Here is a 19,130-nt window from a genome sequence, read left to right on the forward strand (position 1 = left end):
ACTTCAACATATTAATGGAACAAACATTTCTTTATTGCCATAAAGTAGTCCTGCTCAGTAACCTGCAACATTGTCTACAACAACCAAATAAAACCACAAATATCAAAAGATATATATATATATATATATATATATATATATATACACACACACACACACACACACACACACACACACACACACACACACACACACACTACCTTGTTATAATCAGTATGCGGAAATTTCTGTTTTGTTTTTTTGGGGGTTTTTTTTGGTTGAGTAACAAAATGACTACTCAAACCACCCTGACAAAGAATGGGAAATCAGTGTCCGTAATTTTTGCCTACCTATGCATTATGGGTGCCCGGTTTTGTGTAACTTTCAGATCCAATACTATTTTCCCAATTACATCCAATGAACTGAGCTTACTAGGTCAAGAAAAATGTTGACCACCCTGTGAACTTCACCAGGATGTCTCCTAGCAACTCCGCACCAGTGGCCATCTTAGGGATCTCAGGCCAGACATTTCATTATGTTGTTTGTCTGGTGTTGCTCATTGTTTTCCTCATTCCACAGAGTTAAGAGCAGTATCCATGGTTGCACATGACCATGACAGACCAGAGCTCCTTCTATAAACAGCAATTCAGAAAGTGAACATAGACTTGACCTCATAGCCCAGTTTGTCAAAGTGCAATTGTCTTCTGAGCAAACTACATGTTTGTGTTACAAAATATAATTAAATGATTTATACAATGGACATGTTGGAATGACTATGCACTCCTCCTATTCACAAATTTGGAAAATATTGCCACATTTTTGATGCTCAGAGCTGTTTCAGAACTTCAGTATGTTAATGTTTTATTTTATAAACCAAAAACCTGTAAGAGACAAAAGGAAACTAACTGCTCCGGCTTTTAATTCAATTCATAGCAGAATATTCAAAGGATAGCACGGGAGCTATTTGTTGCTAAGGGATGATGTTTTGCCTGCCTTAAACTTCACCCCATTATAGCCATGATTAGGCTCTTTATCAGACCATTTGAAAAATTTAACAGCAACTGCAGCGTGATAAAAAAGTGGAAGAAGCCGCCCTGGAAATGTTTGGTTAAATGTAGGACAAGCCTATAGGGCTGCAATAGCCACGTGCATGTGGAAAATCGGAATGAGTAAATATGCTATTGTAAGGCAGTCAGCAAATATAAGGCTGAAAAAAAAAAATAAAAAAAAAAAAATGTCTTTGGCATTTCACTAATAATTTTGTTTATCAACTCTGCCAACCACACATGAGACAAATTCCCACATTACAAACCATGTTAAAACCTTAGTCCCCTTATGCTACCATTGTCGTGGATGAAGTTGTTTGTACCATTGTACTGCGGAGTGAGAACACCAAGTTACCCTTGTCTACAAATGAGGAGCTTTGGAATGAACTGTGCTGTACGTCTTAGGGACTTAAAAGAATGAAATTTAAAAAGGAGTCACAAAAGATGTGTGTGATGTTTGATTTTGTAAAGCTTCACAGCCCTTCCTGATATTCGGTCATGGTAAAGCCATTCATCGGATGGACCTCGATGGGAAGAACCAGAGGAGGATTGTGGCTGGTGCGGGAAGCTCTATCCTGATCGACTTTCATTACAGAGAGGAAGGAGTGTACTGGGCTGACAAACACACTGGGGTCATCTACAAAGCATCAGTGAGAGGAGCACAGAAACAGGTGATTATGTAACTGCTCCAAAGTTGTAACGAACTTAACTGGTTCAAATGGATCCCAGTCCCCTGCATGAAATGTATTCAAACTTTTTTTGAGACAATTATGTATTGCCCTGGGGTTTGAGTAACAACATTGTGATTTGAATGTTTGTGTTCCAGAAACTATACTCATCTAGCAAACACATTTCGGGCCTTGCAGTTGACTGGATTTGGAACAACGTGTACTGGACGAATCGAGAAAAGGGAAAAATTAAGAGAATGGATTTAAATGGGAAAAATGAAAGAACTCTTTTAAGACACTTGACCCAACCAAGTTCTGTAGCTGTTGACCCCACAAACAGGTAATCAAATCTAAATTACGCTTTCATGTTTGTCATAAAAGTGTTTTTTCCTCATGTAAGTAAGTTAAAGGACAGATCAAATGATATTCGATTTATAATTCCCTTACAGCTCCTCACAAAGTTGAGATTCCTGGCATTTTGTTTGTGTCTTACTACTGTATAAATGTTTCATCTCCTTCCATCAAGCATGGCTTGCACAGACGTGCAAAATGCCAGACTGACTGACATACCACCTTTCTCTCACGTCAAAGACTAAGGGAGTCGTTTTTGACCAGGACACATTTTTGCATTTTTGTCACGTAGACTGACAAGTGGATATGCAAATACTGACAGTGACGGATTTCAGAATATTTCTCCATGATTATAAAAGGCTAAGAGCATGTTTTAAAATTCTTGTTACTTATTTTCTCTCTCTCATATCTATATATCTATAATCTATAAATCTCTCCATATCTATCTATATAAATATATTATATTATATTATATTATATTACACACACACACACACACACACACACACACACACACACACACACACACACAGTTTCTCACATTTCCTAAACTTGACTAAAATATGACCTTGAGGCAAAACATTTATGAAGCTCTTGATTAGGGGTGAGTCTAAGCCTTCAGGGACGAACGAGGACATTAGTTGAAGCATCTAACTTAAATGGCACTATTGTGTAACGCAGGAGGAGAAAAGGGGAGCAAATAACTTTGGAAAAAGTATGGCGATATTTCAGAATACTTCATTGCAGAGTTCTCTTTCTCAGTTCCAAACATACTTTTGCAGGTTCCTTTTTTGGCTTTCTGGTGGTATGACTCGGAGTATCCAACGGTCTGATGTGACAGGAGAGATGAAAACGACGCTTATTAAGATAGCAGAGCAACTGAAAGCACTGTCTATTGACAGACAGGACAAAAGACTGTTCTGGGTTCAGGTTGGTCTGCAAGGGGAAAGTGCCATTGCCTCCTGTGATTACAACGGGAACGCCCTGCACATTATGGATCAGCCAGTACGGTGAGCATGTTGTTGTATTCCAATTAGCCACCCATCCTTTTACTTTTGTTACTGAGTCTTCTACAGTCCAATATTGTGAAGTCTGAACTCAGTGCAGACAAACATTTCAGTGGGTGTCAAAGATGCCAACATTAAGGCATTATGATTACTTCTATTAATGTTTTATTGTTTTGTTTTGTTTTTGTTAGGTCTCAGTCACTGGGGATATCAGTTTTTCTGGAGCACTTATACTACACTGATGCTGTATCTCGGGTTATAAAACAAATAAACAAGTACACTGGTGGAGAGCCACTGGATGTTAACATGAAACAAATGGCAAAACCCCCAGTTGATATCAAGGTGGTACATCCCCTCAACCAGCCACTGGCAGACTCCCTATCATCATTTCCAGGTTGCAGCTGAACTCTGACATTTAAATTGCTCTGTACCGTCTCCTTATTTTATTACTTATATTTTCACTTATTTGAGATATGACTCAAATGACAATGTTTCAGTAAAATATGTTCTAATAACCCTTTCAAACAGGTTGTGACAAACAGAGTGGAAACTGTGTGAATGTGTGCTCCAATCTAGCCGAACAAGGGGTTTGCCAGTGCAGCGAAGGCTTTGTTCTCAGTAAGCAAGGCACTTATTGTGAAGGTTGGTATTTTTTCCAATAAATTAAAGAAGTAAAAATTAACAATTGCAAGAAAGTATTTTTAGTTCAGTCACTTTAGAACTGAAAAACTTGTAAATATATATAAAAAGACTTTACAATATTTGCTGTGCTGTTTGACTGAAGTCATTGGTGGTCTGCTCACTAACAAAGTTGGCGTGAATCTCACAAACTTCAGCGTAATGCCTGTATATTAATAAAGAGGTTATATCTCCATATTTGTCCTTGTGCGCCATAGATGTGAATGAATGTGCCCACTGGAACCATGGCTGCTCTCTTGGTTGTGAAAACATGCCAGGCTCCTATTTCTGTACCTGTCCTGAAGGATACGCCCTCCTACCAGACAGGAAGACATGTCGAGGTAGGGTGGAAACATATTTGCTATTGTTGTTATTATGTTGATCATATAACTAATTTCTATTCTATTGTCGTCTATAATATTATATTCTAATTCCTGAAAAGGCCTTTGTTTTGATTTCCTAATACTTTTATTAGTAGTATGAATAATTCTCAGCACACATGACAAGAAATTTGCAGATTAAAGTTATATGGCAATAAAGCTAGCTGTAAATACACTTCTGCATGATGTGGACACTGCCGATTAAATCAGCCCAACCCCTTCATTGAGGAGAACCGGCATTCATGTAGTATTCAGTCATGACAGCATGTAACAGCTCGGCCCTTTATGTGAAACTCTTGTCGGGTTCGGGGTAGGACTGCATAATAAACTGAGGAGAAAAAAAAAAAAAACAAAGTGTCCATTCTCCAAATTTCAAGAGTATTTCTCAAACATTCTGGTCTCAGCTTTTAAGATAAACGTTTTAATTTTATTCAAAAAGTGGCAACACTTGCACTTTGTTTTGGTCAGTATAATGAATGTAGGTCTGCTTTTGGACTAGCTCCTTTTCCTTTTTTTCTTGTGCTATGAAAAGTGGCATTTTTGTCCCCCAGACACTACCTTGACCCTACTGAGACAATAAAAAGGTCTGGGTCACAGACAACCAGACGGACATGACTTATGTGAGCTGCCAATTGTGGGTTAGGTTACTTGGGTCAAAACACTGACACTTTGCCACACTCCTAAAGGCCTAGTAGTGGTTAGACTGAGAGGCTGCGTAATTAAAGTTTCAGTCGGTGAAAATGCATGATAATTTCTACATCTGGTAAAAACGGTCAAATTTAGAGATACTTGATTATTAGTTTTAAAAATTGGCTGCCATGAGCTCTACTAAAAAGATGTTGTTTGCAAACTTTTTAAAAAATTTTATTTCAATAATCCAGTTATTTTATGTAGGTTTTCTACCTAATTCTGTGACTGTTCATTCCTCTCTACCATAATGCACGTCTGTTGTCTGCCTGCGTAACAACAGATACCTCAGACAATCTAATATTTTGGCACAAACAAAGGCATTGCAGTCATGAGTGAATGTATTTAAAAAAAAAACCCTTTATTTAGTTACATAAATTGTAAGAACAACAACTGATTCTGTCAAGGATTTTTTGGAAATTAAAAATCACTTTTTGTTTAATGATTCAATTTACAGTGATTGATTTGATTTTTATTACTTTCATGCATTTACAAATGCTAAATAAATTACAAATTTTGCCAACTTCAAACCATAAAATTAAACCACTATCCTATCTTTTCTTCATCAGTGCTCCAAAGTATTTCTGAATTTCAAATTTCCTTTAATATTGGTGTTCTTAAATTCTTAAAACCAATAGTTTTGGGTGGTTTCTGTCCAATTTGCCTTTAAGGTAACCATAGTGCCTACACAGTGATCAACTTCATCACATATTAAAAGACATTATGGACACATCCTAATCTCCTCTGCTCTAATCTCACAGCTATGAGGCCAAGAGAACATGAAAGGTTTACAGACACAATGAGATTAGATGATGAGGTGACATTTGCAACAGAGAACATATCTGGTCAGCAGCTTTGTCTGTCTAAGCTGTTTAGCACACAACCTTTGCCAAGGTCCATAAGAAAACAAACCTGCAGCCAAGCGGCAGGCTAGACAATGGAGACAACAGCAGAGATTACATGGAGGAGGACAGAGCAGCGCTGCTTGTGTCTTTTCTTTTTGACTCAATAAAAACAAGGGTTAAATAATTTACAATAAACATATACTTAAAAACAGCAGTTTTTCATGTAAATTCTTCATGTGAGATAAGAATATTATGTTTTTTCTCATGCTGTCTTTCATTGTTCCATCATTTTCGTGTGCAGTGCAGTTCTTCCTGTATACTTGCATCCACCGCATCTGGCTGGCGAGATGACACATTTTTGACTTGATCAAAAAATGCCATAAAAAGCGCAAAAGGCAAATTAGCCAGAGCAATAATCTTGTCCGGCTACCGGTAGGAAAAAGTCACCAGTCAGAGGGACAGCGACGGCTCCTGTAATAATTTCAGATTCATATCTAGATTCATATCTGTATAATGTTAGAGGGGACCGGGGATGCCACACTCCTCTGACTTAACATTACGTCACCCTCACAGTCTGGGCTTTGACTGTACTCTCGTCACACTTTCACCTATTTTGATAGGATTAGGGCTGACTTCATAAAGGGATTTTACCAGAGCAGGGAATAAGAAGCTTGTTGTCCATTTGGCCCTTTCAGAATCTACTACCCGCTGGGCCTAAAAATGACCTAGAAAATTATTCGATCTCGTAGATATGCCCCGTAATGAGCATGAACGTATAAAATACGACTCTCTTTACCTTCTTTTAGCTTTTCAATTGTTTCTATGAGTTTAACTCACTTGAACTTAATTAATCAGACTTTTACCGTTATTGTTCCAATGGGAAATAACAGTGTTTCAGGATTTCAAGATTTTCTTTCCACAATCAGAAATCATACCCTGTGAAGGCAACATGACTAAGTGTGGCCACGGATGTCTGACAACAGATGAGGGCGACATGTGTGTATGTCCTGAGGGATCTATACTACAGGAGGATGGACGATCCTGTACCGGTATGGGCATATTATAGTTTATCAGCATTTTATTCTGAAACTATAATCTACCTAATATTCATAACTATGTATTTATTTAGTTAAAAAAAAACAAACAAGAAAAACACATAATCATATTTTTTTTCATTTGACGGGAAAATTTGACTTTAATGTCAAGATTTTTTTTTTTAATTTATCTATTTATAAATAACTTAAGTACGAGTTGGATCAATGTGGTCAAACTGAGGTCATATGGATTAAAGGTTGACAAGCACAGCAGCGCAGTACCCAGGTGGCTTTCCATTACTACAGATAATGGTCATAAAAAATGAGGACACCATCCATGATGATATTCAAGTGAATTCTGACGGTGTAAACAATATATAGCACCCAGTGATGCCAAACTGCGGTACAGTGGACACTTTCCTGATGTAACAATTGCATACAATGCATTCACATGTAACGCTGCCTTTACCTGACACCAGAGCAGATACTGTAAGCAAGAAAGTGGCCGTTCCACTTTGCTTCATTTAATAATGGAGCTCCAGTTTGATTGTGACATTCGGGTAAAATTAGGCGAGACAAAGTGTCCAACGACACAGACTGAGTTTGTCTTATCAGTAATAAAAGATATGAAAGTTAATAAAATCAGAATAAAATTGAGTGATCGTCACAATTAATCATCAGGACGTTCTCATCAACTATTATTTAATAAATACTGCAAGCTGAAAATTTGTGCGGGAATTTTAAGCTGGTTAAAAAAAAAGTAACAGAAGTATTATATAAATACATGGAGCCGAGTCCTGATAGAAAATGGAGCCTGTTTGCAGAGAACAAAATTTTATCTGTGTAACACTGTTTTGGGTTGTTGCAGGTTGCTCATCTGCAGACATAGGGGGCTGCAGTCAGCTCTGTACCCCCGTCACCCCTAGCAGGTGGCAGTGTGGTTGTCTGCCTGGCTACCAGCTCCACCAGGATGGCAAGCGCTGCATTGCTACCGGTGAGTCATGGCAGAGCAGAAAACTGAGGCACACAGATAAACAAACTTCCTATCTGTGCAAATCTCACCGTTTATCCTCTACTTCCACAAACACGTTCTGCAAATTACAAAGAAAAAACTGCAAGGCATTTCAGTGGAATAACATCTGATACAGTATATCTGATCTGATCTTAAAACACTGCATTTGGTATTTTTCAGGACCACCACCCTATCTGCTAGTTGCTAATTTAGTAGATGTACGACGAGTTAATCCCGATGGCACCGGGGATCGAACCCTGGTGGAGGATCCCAGAGGAACAATCGTAGCTTTGGACTATGACCCAGTCCAGGACTATGTAAGATGAAAACCACTTTTCATTTTGTATTGCCATTTTGTTTCCGATTTCTATTGGTTGCAGTTGTAGCAGAGTATGAGTATGTGTTGATGTACTATACTAACCTAAGGTCTCACGACTGCTACAGAGAAACAGAATTTAGGCAGACCAGATTCAGGTTTTGGTGCAGATATCCAATGACACCTAGTGGAGAGATGCTGTAATCTGCTGCCCTGTCGGTTCACCTGATGTCTAATGAAAAAGAGGCCTATAATCTTTATTTTACATTTTTGTAGTTTCTGGTCTTTTCTGTTTAGACAATTATCTGCATGTTTTACTATTTGTCCATTTCATATAATGAATATATCTCTTTACAAAACTTTTGTGGGCATTTTCAAGGTGTACTTTGCTAGTACAAGCCGAAAGACAATTGAGCGGACTGATTTGAACGGTGGGCCCAAAGACATTGTTGTCTCGGAGGATCTGAACTCTCCAGAAGGACTGGCGATAGACTGGGTCCACCGAAGGATGTACTGGACTGATAAAAGGTTTGTGGTGTGTGCATGAGTAAATTCTGGTGATTGCTCATGAAAAGATTATTTCATTTAGTGCGAGAGTTATGAATTTTCTGCAGGATATTTGCTTTTCTTTTTCTATGTTGAACCAGGCTCTGCTGATGTGACTTTCAATGCTTATGTCATTTTAGATCTTGTCTGTTTTGTTCTTATTAAACCTCAACCAAATACTGTGGGACACTGGCAACTGGCATATTAAATCATATATTTGGGGATAGGTTTCATAGTATTTTCAGATAATGTTATGTTGCTAAACATTAACAAAACTGACAGGAATTCTGTTTTCTGTGTTACACTACTGTATACTTTTTTGCTCCAGCCGGTCAACTGTTGACTGCAGTACCTTGGTTGGACTAAACAGAGAAACTATTGTGAGCAAAGGGTTGGAAAAACCAAGAGGAATCGCAGTTCATCCTCTGACAAAGTGAGTATGCCAGTAACCATACCTGGCACCAGTTCTTTTTTCATCAAACAGGAAAAATCTTCACTTTGTCAAAAGCACCTCTACCTTTATGAATTACCTTAAAAAGACCAGTGTATTTTTGTAGCTATCTTTCTGGACCTTTAACCCATCTTGCCTTTTTATTAAGACATTATTATTATGATTATTACTATTCTTGAGATAGATAAACACTTTTTTTTTTTTTTGAACACACTGTAAAGTAATATCATCACCAAAAGTCCCTGTTTTCATTACTGTATTATAAAATCAAAAACAACAAACAAAAATTTTGGTTTTGTAATCTGTGCATTTCAATTTCAGTACAAAATATGTTGCATCTTGGGAAAACTTGCTTCACTATAACTTTAAACACACTAAAGCCCAGAATGATTGGAAAAATGTCTTGTAGCCAGTTTGGGGTGATGGACACATTAGATGGTCTGTGGGATTAATAAATATACACCTAATATACTTCTCCTTATTGTTTTGAGGAAGTTGTTTTGGACTGATATAGGTGCCCAGCCTGTGGTGGAAAGCGCCACTTTGGAAGGGAAAGTCCGTACTGTCATTGCTAGCACCAACCTTGTGTCGCCCAGCGGCCTGGCCATCGATTTCACAGAGGATCGTCTGTTCTGGTGCGACCAGTGGAGGGGTCTGGTGGAGACTGCTGCCCTGGATGGCTCAGACCGACGGATTCTGTTAGAGAACCAAGTAGGTGAGGCTTGTTTGAAACATGCACATGCAGACAAGTAGAGGTACATTGTACTGGGAAAAAAAAAAAAAAAAACACACAAAAAAAAACATTACATCATTACAGTATTGTAACACCAGACAGATTACTTTATGATAGAATTAAGCCCAGAATACACCTGAGCCTCATGAACTATGACTCAAGATGACAAACGCACAGCTGAAGCCGATAAATTATAGGTAGAGCTTTCGAACTACAACTGACGCTGACAAACTAAAGCCGAAGTCTATGTGTGGGTGAAGCTGATTTACTGCAGCTGTATTTGGTGGATGCTGATCTAAAGCCTGACAAAGTACACTTTAGAAGGATGAAAGCAAAGCTGCATCTGACAACATAGGAGTTAAGCCTAAGCCTAGTTAAGGTGAGCCTTAGATGCCCCGAGCAGCCACCATAGGAGGGGAAGAAAATGACTTGGTCTATGTCAATTCAAAACTTTCTGTGAACTTTTCACAAATTAAATCTGTAGATGCAGCAGTCTGCAGAGAGGCAGAATACCTTGTTCAGAAAGCCGTCTAAATGCTTATCAAATGCATCTTCTGGAAACTTTCCAATAATCCATAATGTAATTTTAGTAGTGTCCAAATTATGTGTAGTCCTCCTAAACACACACAACATTTGGATCGATGTTCTCCAATTTATTCCTTCAGTCAGTGATTTTACTGCCTTTTCCCTCGAACCATCAATTATGGTTAAAATGTGTTGAAATTTCTCCTTAACCAGTATGTTCTTGCCCTTCCTGTAGTCACTGAGATAACGGCTGAATGAACAGAAAATAATTCTCACCCGCTATCACCTAGTCGACTCAGTGCCTCTCCTCCTCTAATCCAATCGGTCCAGGTCGACCTTTTGACCTTGCAGTGTTTGAAGACACACTCTGGATCTCTGATCGGGAGCGGCGGCAGCTGAGGAGTGTACACAAGCGGACTGGGAAGAAACTGCAACGTATCCATGGCAACATGGTCCAGCCAGCTTCCATTGTGGTGGTTCATCCCCTTGCTAAACCAGGTACAAAGAGACAATAGGGATTATGTTCTGATGAGTTAGTATATTTAAATTAATGGCATTAATTTAGAGGAATAGCAGGATATAACCATCTCTGTGCTAAACATAACTTCAGAATAATGTTGTATAGCAGAACGGAGGAGGGTAGTCTTCTTCCAGCCAAAATTGTGCTTAACTGCGCTAAAAACATTTTTGTTGTTAAAGAAAATTTCTGTACATTCTCCGTAGATGGACGGTTTCTGAATCTGTGTGTGAAGTATTTTAGATAAATGCTTGGATACAATACAGTGTATGTCTAGGCCACGGACAACAGAAATAGCCAAACAAAGAATCCACCAATCCTTAACATTTACTGGGCTTCTCATTGCCATTTTGCATCCTTATCTTCAGGGGCAGACGTTTGCCTTCACCTGAATGGAGGTTGTGCCCAGGTTTGTGAAAGCAAACTGGGATTCGCACAGTGCTCCTGTCTGTCACGCCACGTCCCATCAGCTGATGGAAAAAGCTGCTTTCCCGTTGATCTTTCCAATGGAAAAGCAGGTGATTTATTTTATGACACTTCTGTATGAACTATGAGGTAAAACTAAATGATGCTAGATGCTAATGTTAACTTTATGCATTAATCGTGTAGAATCTGGAGACAGCGAATCCACTGATTTAACATCTCTCAGGGGCAGTGAGCCGACTCTCTTCACAGACAAGATGGTCTCAGGTAACACTGCACCTTTCAAATCAGATGATTTGTCTTTCTTACCATTCAATATCTTACTCTAACTACATGTTATGTTTCCATGCGTCCCCTTCTCTGTCAGACCAGAATGAGTGTTACTCACTCCGTTGTGATGTGAATGCACAGTGCCTGCTTCATGCCAGCAGCCCAACCTGTTTATGTCTAGAGGGTTTTACAGGTGATGGACAGTTGTGTGTGGGTGAGTATTTCTTCTGTACTATGAATGTGTCTTAGAGGGATGAAGTTACACATCCCGAAGAAAGCTTATGGGATTACATTTGGTACAGAGACCCTTTTATCTCACTTTCTGTAGCAGGGGTTTAAACTGTAGGCTACATTTTAGCCGGGATGGGAGTGCTGGGAATGGAGCGGAATTGAGTTTTTGATGTAAAAACATTTCTCAGAAGCAGAGCTGCTCTGGCAACAAAGGTAATGTCATATTTAAGATAAACATTAATTAGAGGATCTAAGTTTTCCAGTAATTCTTATTATCATTTCCTTTGTAGACCACCTCAAGTGTTTTCTGGGTTTGCTGAACAGTAGGCAGCAATCATAGTGTCAGCTAAGGTGATGAACAAAACAATACTTTCACCAGTGTACCAGAGAAGTGCAGGACAGGCCTGGTTACAGAGAAATCGCATTATGTCAATCCTCTTTGTTTGACAAAGTGCTATTTTCTCTAACAAAGATTAGTTTCAGCTATTTTGCTGGGATGGTGCCATTAAGTTCATGTAAAAAAATTGCACCCCTGCGGTACTCTGAATAGGGTGAAATTTTAGGTAATTGCAGGCTGTTGAACCTTTCCACTCCCTTTGTTTCAGATATTGATGAGTGTAAACTAGGAACACACAATTGTACCAAAAACGCAGAATGCCAAAATACCTTGGGGAAGTATCTCTGCAAGTGCCCGGCTGGATACCACAGCAATGGGCAAACATGTCAAGGTGTGTCTTTTTTTTTTTTTTTCCCCCATTTAGATTATTACAAACACCATGTCAAACACTGAAACCAGGATAACTATAGCCACTCTTGGTACTGATTATCACATGAACTACAGAATACAGTGTATACATGAGTCACTTCAAGACACAAGTAGCAGACTGTGACCGAAGACACACAGCAGTACCGTCCTGTTTACCCGTCTAATTTAATCACATTATATCCCTAATCCTCTGTTTCAAGAGTTGGCGACCACATCAACATGGCTGACGACCAGTAGCCCTGCTGATGTCACTACTCGGCACCACAACACTAACTCAGTGGAGAGCTGTCCCTCCACCCATGAGTCCTACTGTCTGTACCAGGGTGTCTGCTTATACTTCCCCGAAATGGAGTCCTATGCCTGCAAGTAAATACACCTTCTTGTGTAACCCCTCTATTTGACCTGCGACCCCCGAGTGTAATAGTTTACTGATGTTTTGTGTCCAGAGGAGGTGTACGCAGATAATGTGTGCTGGCCTTTCCCCAAGCTAGACAACTGATTGTGATTTCTGTAGTAAAGCAGTTCTATTAAAACCGGCTATCCATTTGTTTAAGGGCGGTCACAATGATCATTTACACTCTAAAATATCAAGTCACTCAAACTGTAATCAGTAAAAATATTTAAGTGTTCCTTTCTCTTTTCAAAATAGCATGTCACATCACACTTCAGTTTAGAATGAAATCCAACATAAACTCTCCATCTCTGATGTTATTTATGACAGCTGACAAGCAGTAGGGGTCACTATTGTTCCATGACTTGAGCCACTGCCTCATGATAAGAGCGGAGGGGATTCTGAATTTGACCTTCTCATATTTAAACACATATGGAACATAAAACAGTTTATATGCATAAAATATAAATATTTCAATCCGGTGAAAAGCTATTTGCATTTTGTGAATGCGATCTTGAGCAGTTTTCAACACAATTGCTCATCATGCTATGCTTTACATAAAGTTTGTAACATGTACTTTTGCTGTTAATTTTGTGGTAACAGAAGTCTATGGCCTCCGATAAATACAGTCAGTCAGGCTCTAACTTAATCTACTGAAAAGAGACTTCTTATTTCAAATTTATGCTTTTTAAATAATTTTGCATTTTATTATATTTAATGTGCCGCACGTTCTGTACATGACCCACATAGTTGAAAAGTTTGAAGTATGCAAATTGCTTAACAATAGATTCTAATAGATTCTGATCCTTAAGTACATTACATTACTAACAGTACATAAAGTACATTCAGAAAAAAAAAGGCACACCTCAAAAATTAAGGCGGCGTGACTTTAAACTGTGTCTCTGCTGAACCTGTTGCAGTTGTGTATCAGGCTACTTGGGGGAGCGCTGTCAATTCAGTGACCTGGAGTGGTGGGAGCTTCAGCAGGCCGAGGAGGAGAAGCGGAGAAATGTGGTCATCGCGGCCTGCATGGTGGTCCTCATCTCCCTGCTTTCCATCGCTGCCTGCGTCACCTACTGCTACGGGTGAGAGGACGGGAGGACAAGGGGTGGCACATGAGGACCACGGCGTACAAAACTGTAATGTAAAAAATGAAGGAAAGAGGAAATTAAGAGAGAAAGCGGGAAAGGAAAAAAAGCAAGAAGGAAAATCTCCTAAAAATCAGCCTTTAGGATCATTTTAACCATTTGTTAACTACATTCAAAATACGCCAACTATATTATCCTGTCTGTGCAATAATGAGAACGAACCTTGTTTAGACATAGTGAGACACTAATGCACCAAAAAGAAATCCAATATATATGGGTTTTATTAAAATGGTAAATGGTACATTTACTGGCTTTTTCCACTTAACAGTCCAAAAATATTCTAGGGGGGAAGTTCTGTTATGTATATCCAAACATACTGTATGTCACAGTGAGTGCCTGTGTATCCACTACAGTGATGATGCATTATACAAGCAGTGTTGTGCTTGGTCGTCTGGACATTGGAAGCACAGGGCAGCACAGACAGCTGGGGAGGGGCTTCTTCAACAATGAATGAGCTGACAGCATTTAGAGGTGTCTATCAAACCCATGGTGGCATGATCCGTGTAATTTAGGTGTTTCAGCATGACAGCAGGGGGTCGGGGAGCAGATCACATGTGGAACGAATGGCAGCATGCAACCCTGGTTAGCTGAGTGAGGAGCATACGTAAACTACACAGTGCCACCCCTCCTCCCTTTTTATTTCCACCTGAGCTGTCTCTAAGTAGCTGATTTGTTTTACGGTTGTTTCGCCGGCTTATGGACAAGGCTGTTGGCATTCTCCACTCTTTTGACTCACAAAGCGCACACCTCCCCTCCACGTACTACATCCTAACGTTTGCAGTCCCGGTTCCCCTGTGGAGGTGGCACGCTTTCAATTACATGCTTGGTTTAGCTTGTTCTACAGCAATTACACATAAAAATAGGTCATTTCTCGGCTACAAAATGGAGCCGGTGAGGTATGACCCCAGTGGAAACGCTACATGGCAGCCAATAGCTCTGCCTCAAATTGCCTTCTGCACTTGACTGCAAGTGCACTTGTGCAGTTTTTGAGTTTGGTGGTTTAGTTTCCTCTGCAACACACGGAAACGAGTAAAGAATCATACAGTACGCACAGCAATATGGGCACAAAACCTGTATCTCATGCTCTGTGTTTTTAAGCTCAAATATACAAACAAATATAGCAAATGTACACACGCACACGGGGCCTTTGGGTGAGTACACACTGAATCCAGATTTATCCTCTCCGGTCAACAAGTACGTTAAAGAGATCAAACATACTGAAAGCAAAGCAACTGAAACCGCTATAGTGTGTTGGATTTGCTGTGGGCATAACTTGTTCTTAAATTTGTGCTTTTACACCATTTCGTGTGGGTTTTGGGGGGGGGGGTGTAATGCTAAATAACACTGTTAAATGGTCATACAGAGCAAAGGTCATTTTAATGTTTCCTATCCTGATCAATTTGAATGCATAGTGTTATGTAAGGGCACTTCCTCTTTGACTTGACAACCATGTAAATGCCATGTGGGTCTTTAATATCTGCATAAAAAATATTGTGAGTCTAAAGGGCTCTTGGGATTTATAAATTAGTTAAAATACTCCATGGATGATTTTACTGTCTTCTATACAGAACTAGAAAATTCTTCCACAAACAGCCCTCAGTTGATAATGTGAGTGAGACCAGCATGACAGACGAGAGCGTGTCAGAAACCACCACTACCACTCTGCCCCAGGTAAGACCGTCATCCCCACCGCTCCGTCATACAAACACCTTTAAATGAATGAAGTCATTCAGTGAATCAGAGATTAATGTGACTTAGAGTCAACGTAGGGTGGCAGCTTTGAATCCCTGTGGGTCTCTGCGCGATGCGTAACATACGAGTTACGTGTACAAAGTTCCAAATCAATCGATCAGTACAAATTCATGTTAAGATAGTTCCAACTAAACTCATAAATTCTAAAGAGCAAGAAGCCCGTATTATGTGGACTCAAAACCAACTTGGTTATTTGAACATACCATGACCACAGTTTTCTAAATAAGATGGAGCAAAAGCTATAAAAATGTTAAAAAAAAAAAAAAAAAAAAACTAGGGCTGCAACTAACCATTATTTTAATTGTCGATTAATCCGCCGATTGTCTTTTTCAATTACCCATTTACTTCATAAAAAGTCAAGAAATTGTCCAAAGTGCCCATCATCACTTTGCAGAGCCAAACATGACATTTTTCAAATGTCTTGTTTTCTTTGACCAAAAGTCCAAATACCTAAAAATATTTGGTTTACAATGAGACAAAGAAAAGTAGGAAATTCTAACATTTGAGAGGCTGGAATCAGAGAATATATATTGAAAAATGACTGAAATGATCACTCAATTATCAAAACAGTCGAGGATTATTTTTCTGTTAATCTGATCAATTAACTGACTAATTGTTTCAGCGCTAACAAACACTCATTCACCGTTTACTGAATTACTGTGTGAATTTGCAGTTCTACATGCTGGCAGAAAATGGCGTGGAAGGAAGACTCATCCCCGCCATGGGCTGTCCCAGGAGAGCCGTCTGTCCATCATGCTCTTCGGAGACAGGTATCTGAAACTGACATTGACCTTATTGCTTTCATCTACTTACAACTAAAATAAGTCTGCAACTATAATGTGAAGAAGTTTTTATGTTTATTTTTCTTCCAGTCGTTAAATTATAGTTGTTGGGGGTTTTTTTTCCCGTGATCAGGTGACAACCATGGGTCTGAAGAGTCTGAAACATTGTCCAAACAAAACAGAGGGTATGAGTGCTCCATGGTGTCGGCTTTTGCCATGGAAATCACCAAACCCGCTGACCATCACTCGTGTCCATCACTGTCAAGCTCATATTCCTGTACGTCTTTCAAACCGCCACCACCACCACCACTCTCCCAGACTACCAGCCCAGGGTCACCCGCTTCCTAGTTCAGCGGAGAGACCGACACCACTGTACAGTGAAACGCACACATACTGTAACATCTGGCTGACGAACGAACTGCAAATGAAGAGTTTCATTCCAAACTTAAACATGTCACAAATGGAAGACGTTCATGTTTACCGGTCTCAACTGTAGATTTATTTGACACACAAAGTTTGGGCCAGGCCAGTACATGTAGGCTCTTGTAAACACAGGTATTTGGTAGCAGAAAAAAAAAAAAAAAAAGGAAAGTATTGTTCACACACAGACTATACAGTAGCGCATTGCAAAAATTCCACGGCAATGGGTGCTCTCTCACCAAAATAAAACGAAATCATAGATTACCAATATACTGTAAGTATCCCTAGCGAGAATATGATGGAGCTACCAGCTTCAGAGAGGTGTATTCTGGAAGTGGCATGACAGTAACTATTTCACATTGGTAAGTTTAATAAGAAAATCTCGTTCGTATTCTAAACCATCTTCCAAAACGACAGCATCTGGATTGAAACTCTTCCTGATACTAATCTACCTGATACTGTAGCTGACAGCAAAAATAACTGCGATGTAATATACACGTGTACAGTATGTCTTTCCAACAAAGTTCTAGAGTAGATCCACATTATCATTTCTTGTACAAGCTCCTGTTTGCTAAGAGCACACGGATAGCGTGAACAAGTGAATACAGTAACGTTAAAAACTACTTCCACTGCTTGCTTTTGAAAAATGTCGTTGTCATGGACCTCTGAAAAAACAGCTACATTTCTGTCTGTCTTTAACACTTTCAACTCATCCTCGATCCCAGGACCTTGATTCTCTGTTTCAGTCACAAGCATTTGCTTTACTCAGGACGGGGTTGCCTACTTAAAATACTGGACTCCCAAGGGTGATTCACATTTGTTTTATGTATTTCACCCATCACTGGATAACTGAGGTTGACCACCATCCCCAAAAGAATTTCACTCCTCACATCAAGTGGCGTAAAAGCTGTTTGTGCAGCCTTTTCATCAAAGCGTTGAATGTCTCTAGCGGGAGCACTGACAAGTCTTCACATTTACTTTGGGCTACACTTACATTTTTTTGAAATCATCAAATATCTGAACATCTGTCTCAAATTCCTTGGATTAAGGTGGTTGTAGGAGAGCAAACAATGAACAGTAACTGCTTGCTTGTGTTATAAAAGGGACGCATTTTGTTTTGTTGTTTAGAAATTACTTACACATACATTTTCCCTATTTGTTATATATTTTAATGGAGTAACTGTATGACAAAGGTTTTCCTTTCACTGTATTTTATTTTGACCTACAAGGAGGAGCTTTGTCAGGGGCAGTGTGGCTAAGTTTTAACAAATTTTTTAGGATTTGAGCAAAAAAACTAACAAGATTAGGTTAAAACAGTTTGTTGCCAATCTTGCTAATCAATTCAAATTGACATAATGAAATGGAAACAGTAGAAACACGGAAAATGCAACATAGTATGCATTACAGTGGTAATATTTAGCCAAACATAACAATTACAATGTCAGTGCATTACTTAACTAACCTGGGAACTGGGATATTGTTAGCAAGGTTTATGCTATTTTTATTTTTAAAGATCCATGTCTACCTTTTCCAGAGTTCTACTTAGATCTGTGCCTTTAGAAATACGATGAAGCTAAACTGAACTGGGTTGCTGACTGACCGCTGATTGACTGAACTGGACTATTTGGTTTGGAAAGGGAAGGTATCTTGCTATTGACTTTTATCTAATTTTTTACAGCATGGGTTTTTATATTCCCTGTACAAGCCAAAAAACGGGTAATATTTATTTGGAGAGCACAAGCAACATCCAGAATTTTTATTCGCACTGTGTTCGACTCTGAATATCTGTTATTTTCCGCACACATGTACTATGACTGGAATTAGAAAACTGCAAGATGAAGCTCATTTTTATTTCCCTAAATAAAACTATATTCACAAACAATGGGCTGCGTTAATAACTGCAACATCTTCACCATCGACCTCAGTTTACTAGACGCATAACAATTTTAACCATCACTAAAATTTAGCTTTTCTTCATTACCATCGACATTCCTTTGTGAAATATACTTTTCTAATGACATTATCTTTGTTATAATTGAAAGTCTATTTTGGCCATTCATGACCTGTCTCTGTCTCGTTATACCCCATCGCACTTCTTCAAATCTCTTGCCCATGCTCCGCTGATGATGCTTTTTTATCCTCCACCAAATCTAACGCTCTAGTGACGTTGGT

General features: G+C 39.1%; 1 protein-coding gene across 1 annotated transcript; it reads left to right on the forward strand.

Annotated features, from left to right (window-relative positions):
* Nucleotides 1-1,507: 1,507 nt before the first annotated feature.
* Nucleotides 1,508-16,886, forward strand: egf (epidermal growth factor). The gene is made up of 22 exons (XM_040120558.1): nucleotides 1,508-1,696; nucleotides 1,852-2,033; nucleotides 2,827-3,054; nucleotides 3,243-3,445; nucleotides 3,580-3,693; nucleotides 3,948-4,070; nucleotides 6,568-6,690; nucleotides 7,544-7,669; nucleotides 7,868-8,004; nucleotides 8,383-8,531; nucleotides 8,878-8,982; nucleotides 9,492-9,715; nucleotides 10,589-10,756; nucleotides 11,144-11,293; nucleotides 11,385-11,465; nucleotides 11,566-11,682; nucleotides 12,305-12,427; nucleotides 12,666-12,831; nucleotides 13,777-13,941; nucleotides 15,573-15,675; nucleotides 16,430-16,526; nucleotides 16,672-16,886. Exons 1-22 carry the CDS (start codon nucleotides 1,544-1,546, stop codon nucleotides 16,884-16,886), a joined length of 3,252 nt encoding a protein of 1,083 aa, XP_039976492.1. The 5' UTR covers nucleotides 1,508-1,543.
* Nucleotides 16,887-19,130: the final 2,244 nt, after the last annotated feature.

Source organism: Xiphias gladius, chromosome 23 (genome assembly GCF_016859285.1).
Source record: "Xiphias gladius isolate SHS-SW01 ecotype Sanya breed wild chromosome 23, ASM1685928v1, whole genome shotgun sequence".
Lineage (NCBI taxonomy): Eukaryota > Metazoa > Chordata > Actinopteri > Istiophoriformes > Xiphiidae > Xiphias > Xiphias gladius.